The sequence below is a fragment of the Bufo bufo genome, chromosome 7 (genome assembly GCF_905171765.1).
Source record: "Bufo bufo chromosome 7, aBufBuf1.1, whole genome shotgun sequence".
Classification (NCBI taxonomy): Eukaryota; Metazoa; Chordata; class Amphibia; order Anura; family Bufonidae; genus Bufo; species Bufo bufo.
Genome location: NC_053395.1, coordinates 21,178,384 through 21,195,319, shown reverse-complemented (window position 1 = coordinate 21,195,319; position 16,936 = coordinate 21,178,384). Strand labels below are relative to the sequence as shown.

The following is a 16,936-nucleotide window of genomic DNA, read 5'->3' as shown; positions in this document are numbered from 1 at the left end:
ACTGCTCCCTCTGTATTTAGAGGAAATGTACCTATAGCATATATATATACAGTACAGACCAAAAGTTTGGACACACCTTCTCATTCAAAGAGTTTTCTTTATTTTCATGACTATGAAGGCATCAAAACTATGAATTAACACATGTGGAATTATATACATAACAAACAAGTGTGAAACAACTGAAAATATGTCATATTCTAGGTTCTTCAAAGTAGCCGCCTTTTGCTTTGATTACTGCTTTGCACACTCTTGGCATTCTCTTGATGAGCTTCAAGAGGTAGTCCCCTGAAATGGTCTTCCAACAGTCTTGAAGGAGTTCCCAGAGATGCTTAGCACTTGTTGGCCCTTTTGCCTTCACTCTGTGGTCCAGCTCACCCCAAACCATCTCGATTGGGTTCAGGTCCGGTGACTGTGGAGGCCAGGTCATCTGGCGCAGCACCCCATCACTCTCCTTCATGGTCAAATAGCCCAAGTTTTCCCAATTTTCCGGCTGACTTACTGACCTTCATTTCTTAAAGTAATGATGGCCACTCGTTTTTCTTTACTTAGCTGCTTTTTTCTTGCCATAATACAAATTCTAACAGTCTATTCAGTAGGACTATCAGCTGTGTATCCACCTGACTTCTCCTCAACGCCACTGATGGTCCCAACCCCATTTATAAGGCAAGAAATCCCACCTATTAAACCTGACAGGGCACACCTGTGAAGTGAAAACCATTTCAGGGGACTACCTCTTGAAGCTCATCAAGAGAATGCCAAGAGTGTGCAAAGCAGTAATCAAAGCAAAAGGTGGCTACTTTGAAGAACCTAGAATATGACATATTTTCAGTTGTTTCACACTTGTTTGTTATGTATAGAATTCCACATGTGTTAATTCATAGTTTTGATGCCTTCAGTGTGAATCTACAATCTTCATAGTCATGAAAATAAAGAAAACTCTTTGAATGAGAAGGTGTGTCCAAACTTTTGGTCTGTACTGTATGTAGTGCACCCCATGCTATATACATGTCCTGTAGACTGTGTGTAGATGCACCTGTGCACACCCTCTGGTGTCTGTATACTGTGCGCATCGCTCGCCCTGTTATATGTTGTAATCACAAGTGCCACCCTTATCGTCCTGCTGGGAGGAGGTTTGACCTATATGTATTCTGTAAGTTCTCTATGATTACTATGGTTGGTTTTATGTTGGCGCTGTATGGCTTCTCTGGTGTTATGTTAGTGCTTCATGAGTACTGTGTTGGTTTTATGTAGGCGCCGCATGATGAGTTTTATGTTGGCACTGTATGGGTACTGTGTTGGTTTTATGTTGGCGCTGTATGGCTTCTCTGGTTTTATGTCGGCGTTGTATGCGTTCTGTGTTTGTTCTATGTTGGCTCAGTGTGAGTACTGTGTTGGTGTAATGTTGGCGCTGTATGGGGTCTGTATTGGTATTATGTTGGCGCTGTATGATTACTATGGTTGGTTTTATGTTGGCTTTGTATTGGTACTGTGTTGGTTTTTTGTTGGCGCTGTATGGCTTCTGTGTTGGGTTTTATGTTGGCGTCGTATGGGTTCTGTGTTGGTTTTATGTTGGCACTGTATGGGTACTGTTTTATGTTGGCACTATATAGGTTCTGTGTTTGTTTTATGTTAACACTGTATGGGTACTGTTTGTTTAATGTTGGCGCTGTATGGCTTCTGTGTTGGTTTTATGTTGGCACTATATAGGTTCTGTGTTGGTTTTATGTTGGCACTGTATGGGTTCTGTGTTTGTTTTATGTTGGCACTGTATGGGTTCTGTGTTTGTTTTATGTTGGCGCTGTATGGCATCTCTGGTTTTATGTTGGCGCTGTATGGCATCTCTGGTTTTATGTTGGCGCTGTATGGCATCTCTGGTTTTATGTTGGCGCTGTATGGCTTCTGTGTTGGGTTTATGTTGGCACTGTATGGGTTCTGTGTTGGTTTTATGTTGGCGCTGTATGGCTTCTGTGTTTGTTTTATGTTGGCACTATATAGGTTCTGTGTTTGTTTTATGTTGGCACTGTATGGGTTCTGTGTTGGTTTTATGTTGGCGCTGTATGGGTACTGTGTTGGTTTTGTGTCTGTGGTATGCGGGTACTGCGTTGGCGCTGTGTTGGTACTGTGGACATCGTACCTCTTTTCTCCTCCCAGCACTACATGCATTCTACCTCCAGGGGTCTGCCCCTTTGTGGTCATGCACCTTTTGTGAACTACAACTCCCAGCATGTTTTGCCAACTGCCACTAGAACCCTTGAGGTTAAATGTGGTATTAGATAATGAGGTCAGTAGTTGACGGTGTGGAGACCCCCCTCTGGACAGTAGGACCCCAGTGTCTTCCATACAGTACCACAGTGCAGTTTTTAGTGTCGGGGCTCCTGTTGTGGGTTTAGTCGGAGTTACTTTGTAGGCAGTGATAATAATAATAATTACCAGGGCGTAATGTCAGGCAGGCGACGTATGCCAGTGCCACGTGCAGGTTTACAGGTGCGGCCTTACACCATAGCAGACTACTCCACCCAGCAGACACAACCGGACATTTTTCTCCATTAGTTCTTGCTTTGCCTGTGGCTGACAAATCATTATACTCCGAGGTGAGGGTGGAATTCCCCTTTAAATAGTCCACAGGCAGGTCACATGACCTGTCTGTGTCCCTGAACTCCAGTATTTACTTATTTAAAGGGGCCGTAACACATCACCCGACTTTCTAAGACTCCTGAAAGACAAATTTACCTAAGTACGTACCAATAAACCTTCAGGTTGCCATTCAGGAGCCTGGGAAAGCTGTACTGGTGCTGTATTATAAAAGTATGTGAACCCTGAGTGGTTACAGGAGAGGAGCCGTGCTCTGATGTGCAGGATGACGCTTCCGCACTGCATCGCTCTGCACCTCCACGTCCTCCAGCTCTGCAGTGTTCTGCTGGTGACCGATTCATGTGCTGCAATCACCTTAGCTCCACTGCCCTGACTATTTAAAGGGACAGTAACCTTAATAGTGCAGTAGTGTTACAAGAGCGTTCACTGTAAAAGAAATGGCTCTCAGCTTTCTTATGGTCCTGAACGACACGTATATGCTTGGCAGTAAAGCAGAACATCCAGCGCTTCCATACCGGGCGGATTTGTCATTGACAAATTGACCCTGACTATATTTAAAGAGGCAGTAACCCTAATTGGCTTATAGTAGTACAGCGGTGCACATGCCACCCATAGGACCTCGCTGTCACCCAGCTTTCTTATGGTCCTGAACGACGCGCCTGCCTGGCTGCAATGCAGGGGAATTAGATGGGTGACAATCTCAGTAGGAGCTGATCACCCAGCTTTCCCAGAAACAGATAACAATTTGTTATAGTTGCTCCTTGGAAAGCTGGGTGACCGTCCGTGCGGCTGCTTACATTACAGCTCTGACCTGCCCAAAACAACTGTGCACCCCCCCCCCCCCCTCCTCCATGTGACGAAGAGATGTCACCAATCTTTTCTAGAGTCCTGAGAGGCCAATCTGGTTAATGGTGTGTGAGCAGGGGATGACAACCCTTGACGGCGTCCGCCTTGGTTGTCACCTAACTTTCCCAGGAACGGGAGAGAACACCCTTGCAGGTGGTCACAGCTCCGCCCCCTGTGTGTATGTGGCGCTCAGGGTGGCTGTTATAGGGGTGCAGGGCAGGGACCCCCGTGATGCAGAAGCTCCTGCTGCTGCATCTGGGTGGAGCTGAGCTCTGCAGTCCCCCGTATCCTCCGGAGCTGCCCGTCTGTAGACGTGTGCTGCAGTGACAGGCTCGTCTCCTGCCTGTGCCAGCCTACAGCTCCTCTCGCCCCAGCACCGTCCAGGGGTGCCCGACAACCAGCGCATCGCTGACCGTATTATGCAAGTGACGTCCTGCGGGGGATGAAGAGCGGCGCGCCTCGGCCGCCCCGGGGCAGAGATGATCACTCTGTACTGGGTGCTCTCTACTCTACGTCTCGCCTGGAGATATATCATCACTGCGGAGCTGAGGGCGACGGAGTGGGGGCCGGAGTGGCAGCCACCGGCGCTGATGGGTGCGTTACGGGGGGGGGTCCAACAACAGATGGTAGTTTAGCGAGTTGCAATACATGCCATTCCCTAATGCACGTGTGTGTGTGACTTCATACTTGAAAGAGGTGCTGCAGCAGCTGGGATCTGATCATCTACTCATGTCTGGTAATGATTATCTTGTCACTCGGCTTTCCCAGAGTCCTGAACGGCCAATCCATCTACATATGCATCAGTATGTGAGTGTGGGACGCGTCCGTATACAGCAGCACATATGATGGTCAGGACTATAGGTGTGTTAGGTGACAGGAGCCATCACCCAGCTTTCCCAGAGTCCTGAGCGGCAAATCGTCAGCAATGTGATGGTCTGGAGTATATCAGCGTACAGCAAGGCAGATGCCATTCAGGACTATAGGTATCGAGGTGGTGGGGCTGTCACCCAGCTAATGACCACCATGTTGATGGTCACCACCCAGCTTTTCCAGAGAAGAAAAACCTGATAAAATTGAAAAAAATGCAAACCATTAACCCTTTTTTTTTTTTTTTCTGTTTCTTGACAGAAAAAGCTACAGATGGCTCCCTGCAGAGCGAGGACTGGACGCTGAACATGGAGATCTGTGACATCATCAACGAGACGGAAGAAGGGTGAGTGTACAGCAGAACGGGGGGCCGGGAAAAGCAGTTAGGGGATGCGGCAACACGCTGGCGGTGCGGCCCCTTCATTCTCAGGATCGGTGAAGTAATAGCATATCCTGGCAAATACCATCACTCTATAAGATGGGAGTACCTCTTTAATGACAAACTCAGCTCTGTTACACCAAAATTTCCATTAGTGGGAATCGGGCGTTTCAGGACACACTGAACAGTCACTGTCATTTTGTTAAAGGGGCTCGTATAACTGTCTGGTAGTTGGGGGTCCAACCACTGGGGTCCCTGCCAATCACCATAATGGAGGTCCCATGTTGTCCCGTTTGAATAGAGCGGTGGTCGCCCATGTGTGCAGCGCTCACCTCTATCGGTGACCATTACCCCATTCAAATAGGGGAACATAGGAACCTCATTTTTGTGGTCGGTGGGGGCCCTAGTGGTCAGACTCCCACCGATCAGACATTTATTGCCCTGATTTGGGTGGGGGGGTTGACCATGGAAAATTTGTTAGGAAAGCAAGAATTTAAAGGGGTTTTCCACAATTGATGCTTTTTTTTTTTTTAACACCCCCCACACACACAGTGGGACTTACATGCTCCGTGCCATTCTGTTCAGCTCTGTGGTTGGGTCACGTGCTGCTTGGGCACACGTCAGTGCTGAGGCCAGGGATTGGCTGCAGCGGCATACGTGACCCCGTTCATGCAGGGGCTGGCATGGAGCAGGTATTTATAGTTGAGGGTAGAATAAAAAAAATTAAGTAAATCATGGACAACCCCTTTAACTTGAACCCCATTTTTTTATATATTTTTTTTACATGTTTTCCCCTCTAGGCCAAAAGATGCGATCCGTGCCTTGAAGAAGAGGCTGAACGGTAACAAGAATTACCGGGAGGTGATGCTGGCGTTGACGGTACGGATTGTGGTCACCTGATCATTTTTTAATTAAAGGTTCCGCTACTTTCCGATAGACTTTGTGTTTCAGTTCTTCACCGTTTTCAAGAATTCTGCTTGCTGTCAGTGTATAGGAACATTCCTGTTTACATCCACAGGCTCAAAACCTGTCCGTACCTAATATTTCTCGCCACTGAGGGTTTGCAACAATTATACTCAGTCTACACAATTCTGGACCCCAGGCTGATACATTTCACCTGCACTGATAACATAGTAACATAGTACATAAGGCCGAAAAAAGCCCTCCGTCCATCCAGTTCGGCCTGTCATCCTGCAAGTTGATCCAGAGGAAGGCAAAAAAAAAACTGTGAGGTAGAAGCCAATTTTCCCCACTTTAGGGGAATAAAAAATTCCTTCCCGACTCCAATCAGGCATCAGAATAACTCCCTGGACCAACGACCCCTCTCTAGCAGCTATAGCCTGTAATATTATTACACTCCAGAAATACATCCAGGCCCCTCCTGAATTCCTTTATTGTACTCACCATCACCACCTCCTCAGGCAGAGAGCTCCATAGTCTCACTGCTCTTACCGTAAAGAATCCTCCTCTATGTTTGTGTACAAACCTTCTCTCCTCCAGACGCAGAGGATGTCCCCTCGTCACAGTCCTGGGGGGATAAATAGATGATGATACATTGTCACGACCTCCTGCCAGGACAGGAGGAGATTGGTGCTAGACAGGGTAGACATTGGAAAGCGCAATTGTGTCAGACACTCAGCTGTGAGAAGTATTTAAAGCTGTTGGATCAAAATGAGAATGATCCCATTCACTGACAGCAAGCAGAGATCTTAAAAATGGTCACAGGCAAGTAAAGATCTCTTCTCTTTAATGTTTTTGTGTTTTTGTCAGGTTTTAGAGACGTGCGTGAAGAATTGCGGCCACCGCTTCCATGTGCTTGTGACGCACCGCGACTTTATAGATGGGGTCCTGGTGAAAATCATCTCTCCTAAGAACAACCCCCCGACCATCGTGCAGGATAAAGTGCTGGCCCTGATACAGGTGAGCAGCGCGGCTCCTGCGTACCGCGGTGATCTCACTGTGCGGTCTGCCGCTCACTCCTCAGTCTCTGCACATGGGATGTTTGGCAGCTCTGTCCTCAACCTGTCTGGGCAAGAAAAACATGGGGCGACTCAATGTAGTGGGAACAGGAGACGCTTGTGATCAGTGTGAGAATGCAACTATAGAACATACAGAGCGCTACGCTGCGGGGGCCGGGATGCCCCCTTTCTCCCTGGTGCTCCTGAGCCCACTTTCTTCCTTGCGCCCTCCTTCTTCCTTGCCCTGTTGCACCCCCTTTCTTCCTCGCGCCCTTGCACCCCCTTTCTTCCTCGCGCCCTTGCACCCCCTTTCTTCCTCGCGCCCTTACACCCCCTTTCTTCCTCGCGCCCTTACACCCCCTTTCTTCTTTGCACTCTTGCACACCCTTTCTTCCTCGCGCCATTGCGCCCCCTTTCTTCCTTGTGCTCTTTTTCTCCCTCATTCTTGTTCTCTTCCCCAGTGCTCTCTATATCTCACCCCGTCTCTCTTGTGCTCGCTCTCTTCCCCGGTGCTCTCTATATCTCACCCCGTCACTCTTGTGCTCGCTCTCTTCCCCGGTGCACTCTATTTCTCACCCCGTCTGAATCCTGTTAACCAGAACTAGTTAGTTGGTGGCACTGGTGAGGGGCACTGGTGTGGTAGATATATTTACTGGCTTACACATTGTCCTTATGGGTTGGACAGTTGTTGGTACTTGGTCCTACCTCTGTGGTAGTAGGCAGATCCTATAAGTCTAGTTTGTGTAGGCCCTTTTCTTAGGCTACATGCACACGACCGTATGTGTTTTGCGGTCCACAGATTGCGGATCCGCAAAAAAAAGGATGCCGTCCATTGTAACAATGCTGAAAACGGACAAGAATAGGACATGTTTTACTTTTTTGCAGGGCTACGGAACGGACATAAGGATGCAGATAGCACACGGTGTGCTGTCTGCATTTTTTGCGGACTCATTGAAATGAATGGGTCTGCATCCTATCCGTAAAAAAAACGGAATGGACACGGAAACAAACAACGTTCATGTGCATGTAGCCTTATGTGGATATACCTGTTGCTAGCCTTCTTCCAGTGGCCCATAACTTTGTTTTACCAACGTTGTGTGGACTCTTTTTCCTGGTTTTAATATGATGATTAAATAAAGAACATATTGTTTTTGGATTATGAATGATTTTTGGGTATACACACTTTTGTTGTAGGCGATGTAGTTAGTTAATTAGCTGATAAATAAAACATGTTAGTGACCACTCCCTCCCCCGCTGTCCCGGCATTGTATAAGGTTTTATATCGTCCATGGGCAGATCACGGGTTACCGTGTCAGACCTCGCTGTGCCACGTTCCTAGCCAGCTCCTGTGCCCAGCAGGCTCCCCCCTACCCTCACATACATCTTGGTATCAAAGGCTTCACTGAGACAGTAAGGTGCATTGCCCCTTTAGGTACTTGCAGACCTTAAGATGATCCCACCCAGAAATGCACCTTCACCATTGACCGGACTCCCTCAAGTACTGGGCCTGGGGGCAACCAGTGCTAACCCCTGTGGTTAGAGCTCGGAGCCGGTCATCACATGACAGATTTAATCCATCCATGTTGCTGGTTAGACGGCAGAATCCCCAATGTTTTTGGATCACCCACTCTTAGGAGCCACGTTGCTCCTGGTGCATTAGGTGCTCTAATCACTCACCTGCCATTTGTATTTGTGGATGATGCTGCAGCTCCGCGATCCCTTGCATCTCATGACTCCTCGCTCTTGTCTTCCAGGCTTGGGCAGACGCGTTTCGGAGCAGCCCTGACCTCACCGGAGTTGTGCATATTTATGAAGAACTGAAGAGAAAAGGGATTGAGTTTCCTATGGCAGATCTGGATGCTCTGTCGCCAATACACACACCACAGAGGGTAAGATTGTGCTGGTGTCCGGTTTCTAGAAATCGTCACATAAACCACCTGCCCTATGATATCACCGTAGGACAGGTCTTAAAGGGGTGATCCAGGGTTATAAAAAACATGTCTACTTTCTTCCAAAAGCAGCACCAACCCCGTCTATGGCTTGTGTGTGGTATCAATAGGACAGAGCTGCACAGGGGTGGTGCTGTTTTTTGGAAGAAAGCAGCCATGTTTTTATAACCTCGGACAACCCCTTTTTAAAGGGACCAGGACAAATCCGTCTAAAAGGGAAATCGTACAGAGGGCTTAAAGTGTAACTAAACTTTTGATGTGTCAGAAGTTTTGATCAGTAGGGACCAGGTACTGAGACCCCTTTCCCCCCAGTCATTCAAACGAAGGGGCAGAAGCTGAGTGCGGTGCCCTTTTTCCTGTGATCGCCTCTCCTCGGATCAAACAGTCTATGACGCTTTAGGGAGAGCTGAAGGGGCCACTTCACTCAGCTTCTGCCCCTTCATTTAAATGATCAGTGGGGGGTCTCAGCACCATAACCCCACTGAACAAAACTTCTGACATATCACCATTTCTAAAAGTTTTCTGAAATAATCTACCACTATCCTTGATTGGCAGGGGAAATTTACTTAAAATAATTTGGATGCCTCATTGTAATGGGCTCCGCCACTCTCATCTTTTGTATTTGCTCCAAAACTCTCCTGTATGGATCCCTATGCAATTTTTCTATAAAATACAAAGTATGTTCCGCTCCTTTCTGTGGGAAAAATAAGAGCAGTCGTATTCGATATGAAACACTACAAAGGGCTAAGGATGCGGGGGGCCTGGCTCTACCTAATCCCTTTATGTATTTCCTCTCGGCGCAGTTGCAGCACTTCAAAGGATGGAGTAGGGGGCGGCGGAGGAGCAGCAGGGAGATTACTCACCTGGGTAGCAAACGGGTGGTGTCCTATGGAAGCTTTGGAGGGGGAGGTTCGTCCTGGGTTTAGAGGAGCCCCCATCATGGGTCTTATGAGAAAAGTGTGGTCTAAAGTCCAAGACATTCTGGGTGTCTCGGGGCTATTGGATATCTCTCTCGTCTGGAACAACCCTCAGCTGGGTGAATTATCTCGCCTGAGGGGCTTTGCCCAGTGGAGACGATGTGGGATTTGGAAAATTGGCCAACTATTAGATGGAGGGGTTCTGAAACAATTCCAGCAGTTGAGTGCTGAGTTTCGCCTGCCCTCAACGCATTTTTACAAATACTTACAACTGAGACATGCCATGGAGGCACAATCCAGGCTCTCCCCCATAAAGTCTGTGTCCAATCATATGTTAAATGATGTAGTAGCTTTTGGATCTGTCAGGGGAGCTATTTCTAGGTACTATAGTGTGCTGCATGGGGAATTCTTAAAAAAATATCCGTTGCAGGTTAAAACTAAATGGGAACGGGATGTGGGAGAGATCTCTGATGACCAGTTGCCCTTACACCAGTAATTGTCGCAGCTTTATATGCTGCACAGAGTCTATAAGACCCCGGTATGGGATATAGAGCTGACTCCTGTTGTCCGAAGTGTAGAGAGTCTGACGCAAACTTGTTTCATGTGCTATGGCAATGCTCCAGTGTGAAAACGTATTGGTGTAATATTATGCAACTGATTAACAAGGTATATAGCGCGTCTTTTTCCACAAGTCCTAGAATGTGTCTGCTGGGTGTGTTTGATGCAGATGGCTTGCAGCAGCCGATTGCCACTGGCATCCAAGTCCGTAAAACCCTAGCGGCAAAATGGATTCAACCAGTGCCTCCTGTACTCACAGAGTTTATAAATAGAATGAATGTCATGATTCGGCTGGAGAGGGGCATCTCTAAATTTGAAAGTATATGGGGCCTTTGGATTGACAGGTCTGGAGTATGTGGCCCTCCAGAGAAGTGGTCTGGTCACTGCGGGTTAGATGTGACATAACTGGATCTACATACGAATAAAGGAAGGAAAGAAAAAGAGGGTGCCCTATGGCCGGTGTGATTAGAACTTACTCTTACCTGACAATACTGGGTGTATGAGTGTTTTGGGTGTTTGTTGGGTGCCTGTAGCCGTACGCTTGTCTGTCCGTCTGTTTATTCGTATATCTGGATTTAGTTCTCCAGGCTATGTGGTGTTCGTTGCCGTCTATATCTAGCTATGGATACAGTTTCTTGGTTCTACATGTGGAATATGTCTCGGTTGGCTGTCCCGGGTGGGGGGGGGGGGAATTGGGTTGTAGAGTTGCTATTGAATTCATATTTCATTACATGTTCTGTAATGTATGTATCCCTCTCTGTTTATTGCGGTGGGGATTGCTTGATAAATCCACTACCTGTACTTAATGTCTTTAAAAGAAAATGTTTATTATTATTATTGTTTTTCAATAAATAAATAAAACATCTGACAAAAAAAAAAAAAGTTTTCTGAAAGTTTAGTTAGGCTTTCATTTTGCCCTCTGGTCTTCCTTCCCAAGTGCTGCTCCCCCTGGAAAAACGTTGTATTCCACAGGCCCTATGTGAAACGGGACCTGTCTTGCTTTGCTCCTATGGCACTTTAAAGGAACAGATCCTGTCATCTAGGAGTCTGTCCTGCTCACAGCGTCCCTTTAAGAGGGTGCCTGCGAGCCTGCAGCGTCCTGGTGGCTGCCTTGTCACGGGCTGATTTTCCTTGCAGGATGAATAATTCATAGCTGCAGTGTATCGGAGACAAGAACTCCTGCTCGTTCTCCGTCTTATTCTACATGATTAAGGGCAGCGAGCAGCTGGGACACAAGACTCAGGGGTTTCTAGATCACTAGCACAAGGAAAACGAAATATTTAGGACATTGTAAAATTCCGGTTGATCATCCAGAACCATTTGACTGGCAGGATTGGATCCTGGGGAGCACAGCCCTGGATTTTTAGTGCAGAATCCCTTTAGTCCAGGGTCCCTCTACTCACATGTCGGATTCTTGGAATGTATCCTCCAATATTTTCCATGTTATTAATATAATCCAGAGTGTCCCGGAGGTGGATCCTGCTATGACCATGAACACTCCCCAGTCCCACCAGCGGCCTAGCTCCGGCTCTTTCTCGTCTCCCCAGACACCGTACAACGCCCCAGCAGTACCTCCGCCAAGCGTGGGTGGTCCGATCACCGCCAACTCAGAACAGGTAAGCAGCAAGTGTTCATGGGTAATGGTGATTTTTGGGTGGGCTGCACCTGGGCGGTAGTCTGGTAATGTTTGACCCTTACTCTCCAGATTGGCCGCTTGAGGAGCGAGCTTGATATAGTCCGTGGCAACACTAAGGTCATGTCTGAGATGTTGACTGAGATGACTCCCGGACAGGAAGATGCTTCAGACCTTGAGCTACTGCAGGTAGGGGGCGCTCTGTAGCTGCAAAAAACACGACGGCCGCTCTAGTCTGACTGCTTTCGGTCTGTTTCTATAGGATCTGAATCGAACCTGCCGAGCGATGCAGCAAAGGATTGTGGAGCTCATCTCTCGCGTGTCCAATGAGGAGGTGACCGAGGAGCTGCTGCATGTCAATGACGACCTGAATAATGTCTTCCTCCGATATGAAAGGTGAGCGAGAAAAGATTGTATAGTCCGGGTACTGGTCTGACATGTTCTCCTGACTAATGGCTGATCTTCTTCAGGTTCGAGCGCTACAGGTCAGGCCGCACCGCACAGAACACCAATGGGGTAAGACTGCGCCGCGTTCACCAAGTAGCTCCCCCTAGTGAATAGCGACTGAGGGCATATTGTCTGTCATGCTGCAGGTGCTGAGTGAGGTCACGGAGGATAATCTAATAGATCTAGGACCCGGATCCCCTGCAGTCGTGAGTCCGATGGTTGGGAACACCGCCCCGGCGTCCCTTACAACCCAACTGGGTGGACTTGGTAATTAACGCTCTGTCTCCTTGAAAGTGAATACATTTACAATGAATGAATTTGCAAATTAAATTTAGTTAACCCCATAATGACCACTGATACACCTTTTTTTTATGGCAGTCATTAATTAAAGAGGTATTCCCATCTTGGACTTTGCATGCCCCAAATGTCCGATAGGTGCAGGTTGCGGACGCCCTCCATTCATTCCTATGGAATCGTTAAAAATAGCCAAGCTGGCTTGGCTACTTCCGTCAGCCCCACAGAAGTGAATGGAGCGGGGGCCGCACTTCTCATTCATTTTAAATGGGGCTTCTGAAAATAGGCAAGCGCTCCCGTAGAAATGAATGGAGGGCGGCCGCGCATGCGTGGTGCACCCTCCAGCACTTTGCAGGCTCTGTTCTAAGTATAGATGCGGGTCCCAAAGGTGGGACCCGCACCTATCAGACATTGAGGGCATATCCTAATGGTATGCTCCCCAATGTCCAAGATGGCTATAACCCTTTAACCCCCTCCCTAGCATCCGCCATACATGCACGGCAGAAGTCGGAATAAAATGTATGGGGTGGACTCAGCTCCTGAGGTGAGCCTGCGCCAGACACATCAGGTGCAAGCTGTGTTATGTGGCTGACAACCTCCTACACCAGGCATCCTCGAACTGCGGCCCTCCAGCTGTTGCAAAACTACAACTCCCAGCATTCCCGAACAGCCTACAGGTATCAGCCTACAGCAGGGCATTGTGGGAGTTGTAGTTTTACAACAGCTGGAGGGCCGCAGTTTGAGGATGCCTGGTCTACACTGACATGCTGTGGTCAATAGCAACATCTGAGCGATTGGAGGGGCCTCCCTTCATGTCCCTCGATCACCCTCCTCCTCCCGAATTCTGGTAAGCTGGAGTACAGCAGTGTATTATACAGTACAAGAGATCCAGTCCTGGTGACGCATTTGGATACTGGGGAGTAAGCCCTGGGGACTTGTAAAGGACCTGTCTGGAGAGCAGACCGCTTCTCTTTAAGGCCCAAACAAGCTTGTTTTTAAAAGCTTAGATTCTCTAGGGCTGAATGACAACCAATATGGCGGCAACAGCAGCGACTCCACCGCCCCAGGATGTCAAATCTGCCAGTTTGTGCTGTAGTACAGGAATTGAGCATATGTCAGTACATAATTAGGCAGATTTCCCCCTGAAGGATCTGTCACAGCACATGACAAACCCTGTAGGAGCTGTAATGGCGGAAAATCTAGTTAAAAAAAAAATTCATTTTAATGACAACTAACTTGGCCTCTGTTCCAGCGCCCGCAGTGTCAGCCACCCAACTTCCCTCCTGAACTCCAAATTGCTAGTTATATAGGGATGTGTTATACATTACGAAACAGGGGAGCTAACTAGGGAGATGGGGTGACGGCGGCCATATTGGTTGTCACGTATCTCTCTCAGAATACACTGATACGACATCTTGGCTTCTAATCGTCTTGTAGCTCCGACTGACCAGGAAAGTCGTTGGTTGTACAGTCGCAGCCAACCTGGTGACCTGACATCCATCTACACCAGAGATGCCCAACCTGCGGCCCTCCAGCTGTTGCAAAACTGCAACTCCCAGCATGCCTGGAGAATCTACAGCTATTAGGGCATGCTGGGAGTTGTAGTTTTGCAACAGCTGGAGGGCCTCCCTGATATACACTGATCCTATGCACTCTTTTTCAGATGTCGGTACAACTAGTGTGAGCGCCACGCTCAGTGCCCTCCCCGCCACCAACCCACGGGATGACTTTGATATGTTTGCACAGACGAGGGGCAGCTCCCTGGCTGAGCAGAGAAAGGAGTGAGTATGAGATCTGTCCGTTGTGATTTACTATCGACTACGCTGTTGTCAAAGGGAGTCCTAATAACCCAATATAGTGTGAAGCCTGCTGCATAGTGTTGAAATGCCTCTGTCAGCATGATCAACCCTATTAAACCAGGCATGCTGCCTGTTAGGGTTGACCATGCTGATTAAAATGATAAGGCTATAGAAGTCTCCACTGGTATTTGGACTTGGGACATTTACATGCAAGGCTGACCACTTACCTCCAGGCTATAGCCTTATCATATTAAGAAGAGTGGGTTTTTTACACTTAGAAAGCTAATACACATTACTGGTGCCTTTATAATCCTATATTGTGTCTGTGAATGAAGCAGTAATGTGTATATTAGCTTTCTAAATAAAGAAAACCTTTATTCTCAAGATGGTAAGGCTATATTAAGTAGTGTATAGGATATGTACATGCTGATGTCTACCGCTGTCCATCAAGGGGAGGGGGGAGTGTGCAGGGGGTATTACAAAAGCATATGAATAAAAACTATTATATCTCTGCAGCTGTTAAACATACAGAAAAAATTTAGCATTTATTTTAATCAGTATGATCACCCCCTACCAGGCAGTGTGCTTGGTTTAATAGGGTTGATCATGCTGCCAGAGAGTCTTTCATGTTCATCCCAAGTTCTGTGCTGATTCATTTAATTCTATATGTTGAGAGCAGTCATGGCTCCATTTTTATCCTAAAGATCTCCTGTATAGACAAAGCACTGAATGATAAAATCCTGGCTACCTACAGCCACCACTAGAGGGAGCTCACTGCAAACTGAATATACATTGAGCTCAATAATAAACCATAGCGTCTAAATCCCGTGCACCTTAATGTCACCTGACAACTAACCCTAATTGTGGTGTTTACGGTGAGTCACATGGTGAGTTTGGGATCAAGGCTTCCAATGTCATGTGACCCTCTGGTGTCACAAGGTCCTTTAGACGCTACCAATAAGAAACCCTAGACAGTAAGCTCCTGAGCTCCCCCTAGTGGTGGCTGCAGGTAACTAGACTTTTACTAACGATATGTAGACTATATTAGGAATCTCACTGAGACGGCTTATCTCTAGGGATGCTCTTGATCGATGGTCAGTGGGAAGTGTGTAGAGTTTCTCTGTGATCAGATCTTGAAGGCTATGAAACAAACAAAAGATAATAATTTGCATGGTTTGCTTGTGACTTCTACATGTGACTGACACGTCTCTGTCTGGCAGTGTGACTTACGAGGATCCCCAGGCTCTCGGCGGGCTGGCAACTGCTTTAGATGTCCGGCAGCAGAACACAGGAGGGGTACGTAGCTCCTTGCTAGATCCTTGATTATTCTATTGTTTAAAAGGTTTGTGCCAAGTTTTAGCAGGGTCTGATCAGTGGTGGTCTGACTGCTGGGACCCCCACCGATCTCAAGAGTGGGGTCTGTTGTCTCCCCATACGAATGGAGCAGCAGCCGAGCATGCGCACTTCCACACCATTAATTTCAACAGGACTGCTGGAGATAACCAAGTACAGTGCTCAGTAATCTCCCGCAGTCCTATAGAGATGAATGGAACAGCACCTGCATGCTCGACCACCACTCCAGCCGAGCTGTCGGACCCCCACTAGTCATACTTTTAGACAGGGAATATGTTTATACCTTGGCACTAACCTTCTAACGATAGCCAGTGTTCATGACATGACTTCTGCCACAATTGCAGATGGCTTGCAGTTCCACCTAGGAGCACTAGGGGGTGTGACCGCATTGATGTAATAGGATGTTTCATGTCATAGACTGTTCCTTACAGCGCTGATCCATCAGGCCAGACGGTGCAGTATTGATTAGTCCCTATAAGCTGCTGGTTGTGCTGACCTCAGCTATAGAGCAGCGCTCTCTAATAATCTCAAGGAATGATGGATCACGTGCACGGACTGCAGACGCTATATACTGGGGAATATAGGGGACTGGCTCTGTCTAAGGTATGATTCGAGGTGCTCCCGGCTGGGGGGCCAGTGAGACAGGTGCTGCTTGCAGAAGTCCTTTCCACACATTTTGCACCAAGCCTAAAGCCTCATTCACACGTCAGTGTTTGGTCAGTGATTGTAAGCCAAACCCAGGATTGGAGCCTTCACAGATGTAAGGTATAAGGGCTCATGCACACAACTGTCTGTATTTTGCTGTCTGCAAAAAATACGGAGGACGTCCGTGTGCATTCTGTATTTTGCGGAATGGAACAGCTGGCCCATAATAGAACAGTCCTATCCTTGTACGTAATGCAGACACTAATAGGACATGTTTTAATCCTTTGTGGAACGGACATACGGAAACTGAATGCACACGGAGTAACTTCCGTTTTGTTTTTTTCCGGACCCATTGAAATGAATGGTTCCGCAAACGGAACGGACACGGAAAGAAAATACATTCGTGTGCATGAGCCCTAAGGGAAAGATCTGCACCTGTTCTGTGTCTAGAGCCGCACCTGGTTTAGGCTCACAATCACTGATGGAAATCACTGACGTGTGAATGAGGCTTTAGAGCAGGCATGCTCAACCTGCGGCCCTCCAGCTGTTGCAAAACTACAACTCCCAGCATGCCCGAACAGCCTACAGCTATCAGCCTACAGCAGGGCATTGTGGGAGTTGTAGTTTTACAACAGCTGGAGGGCCACAGGTTGAGCATGCCTGCATTAGAGAGATACTTCCCCAGTACAAGACTGGATG

General features: G+C 47.6%; 1 protein-coding gene across 3 annotated transcripts in view; it reads left to right on the top strand.

Moving 5' to 3' along the window:
- The window catches only part of TOM1L2 (target of myb1 like 2 membrane trafficking protein), a 44,310-nt gene that overhangs the window by 10,213 nt on the left and 17,161 nt on the right, over positions 1 to 16,936 (top strand). For all 3 annotated transcript variants that reach the window (XM_040439234.1, XM_040439235.1, XM_040439236.1), the window contains exons 2-12: positions 4,567 to 4,651; positions 5,485 to 5,563; positions 6,455 to 6,604; positions 8,397 to 8,531; positions 11,527 to 11,682; positions 11,772 to 11,888; positions 11,962 to 12,095; positions 12,170 to 12,215; positions 12,293 to 12,413; positions 14,104 to 14,221; positions 15,460 to 15,535. In XM_040439234.1, coding sequence (XP_040295168.1) covers positions 4,567 to 4,651; positions 5,485 to 5,563; positions 6,455 to 6,604; positions 8,397 to 8,531; positions 11,527 to 11,682; positions 11,772 to 11,888; positions 11,962 to 12,095; positions 12,170 to 12,215; positions 12,293 to 12,413; positions 14,104 to 14,221; positions 15,460 to 15,535 — 1,217 coding nt within the window. The remainder of the gene's footprint in view (positions 1 to 4,566; positions 4,652 to 5,484; positions 5,564 to 6,454; positions 6,605 to 8,396; positions 8,532 to 11,526; positions 11,683 to 11,771; positions 11,889 to 11,961; positions 12,096 to 12,169; positions 12,216 to 12,292; positions 12,414 to 14,103; positions 14,222 to 15,459; positions 15,536 to 16,936) is intronic.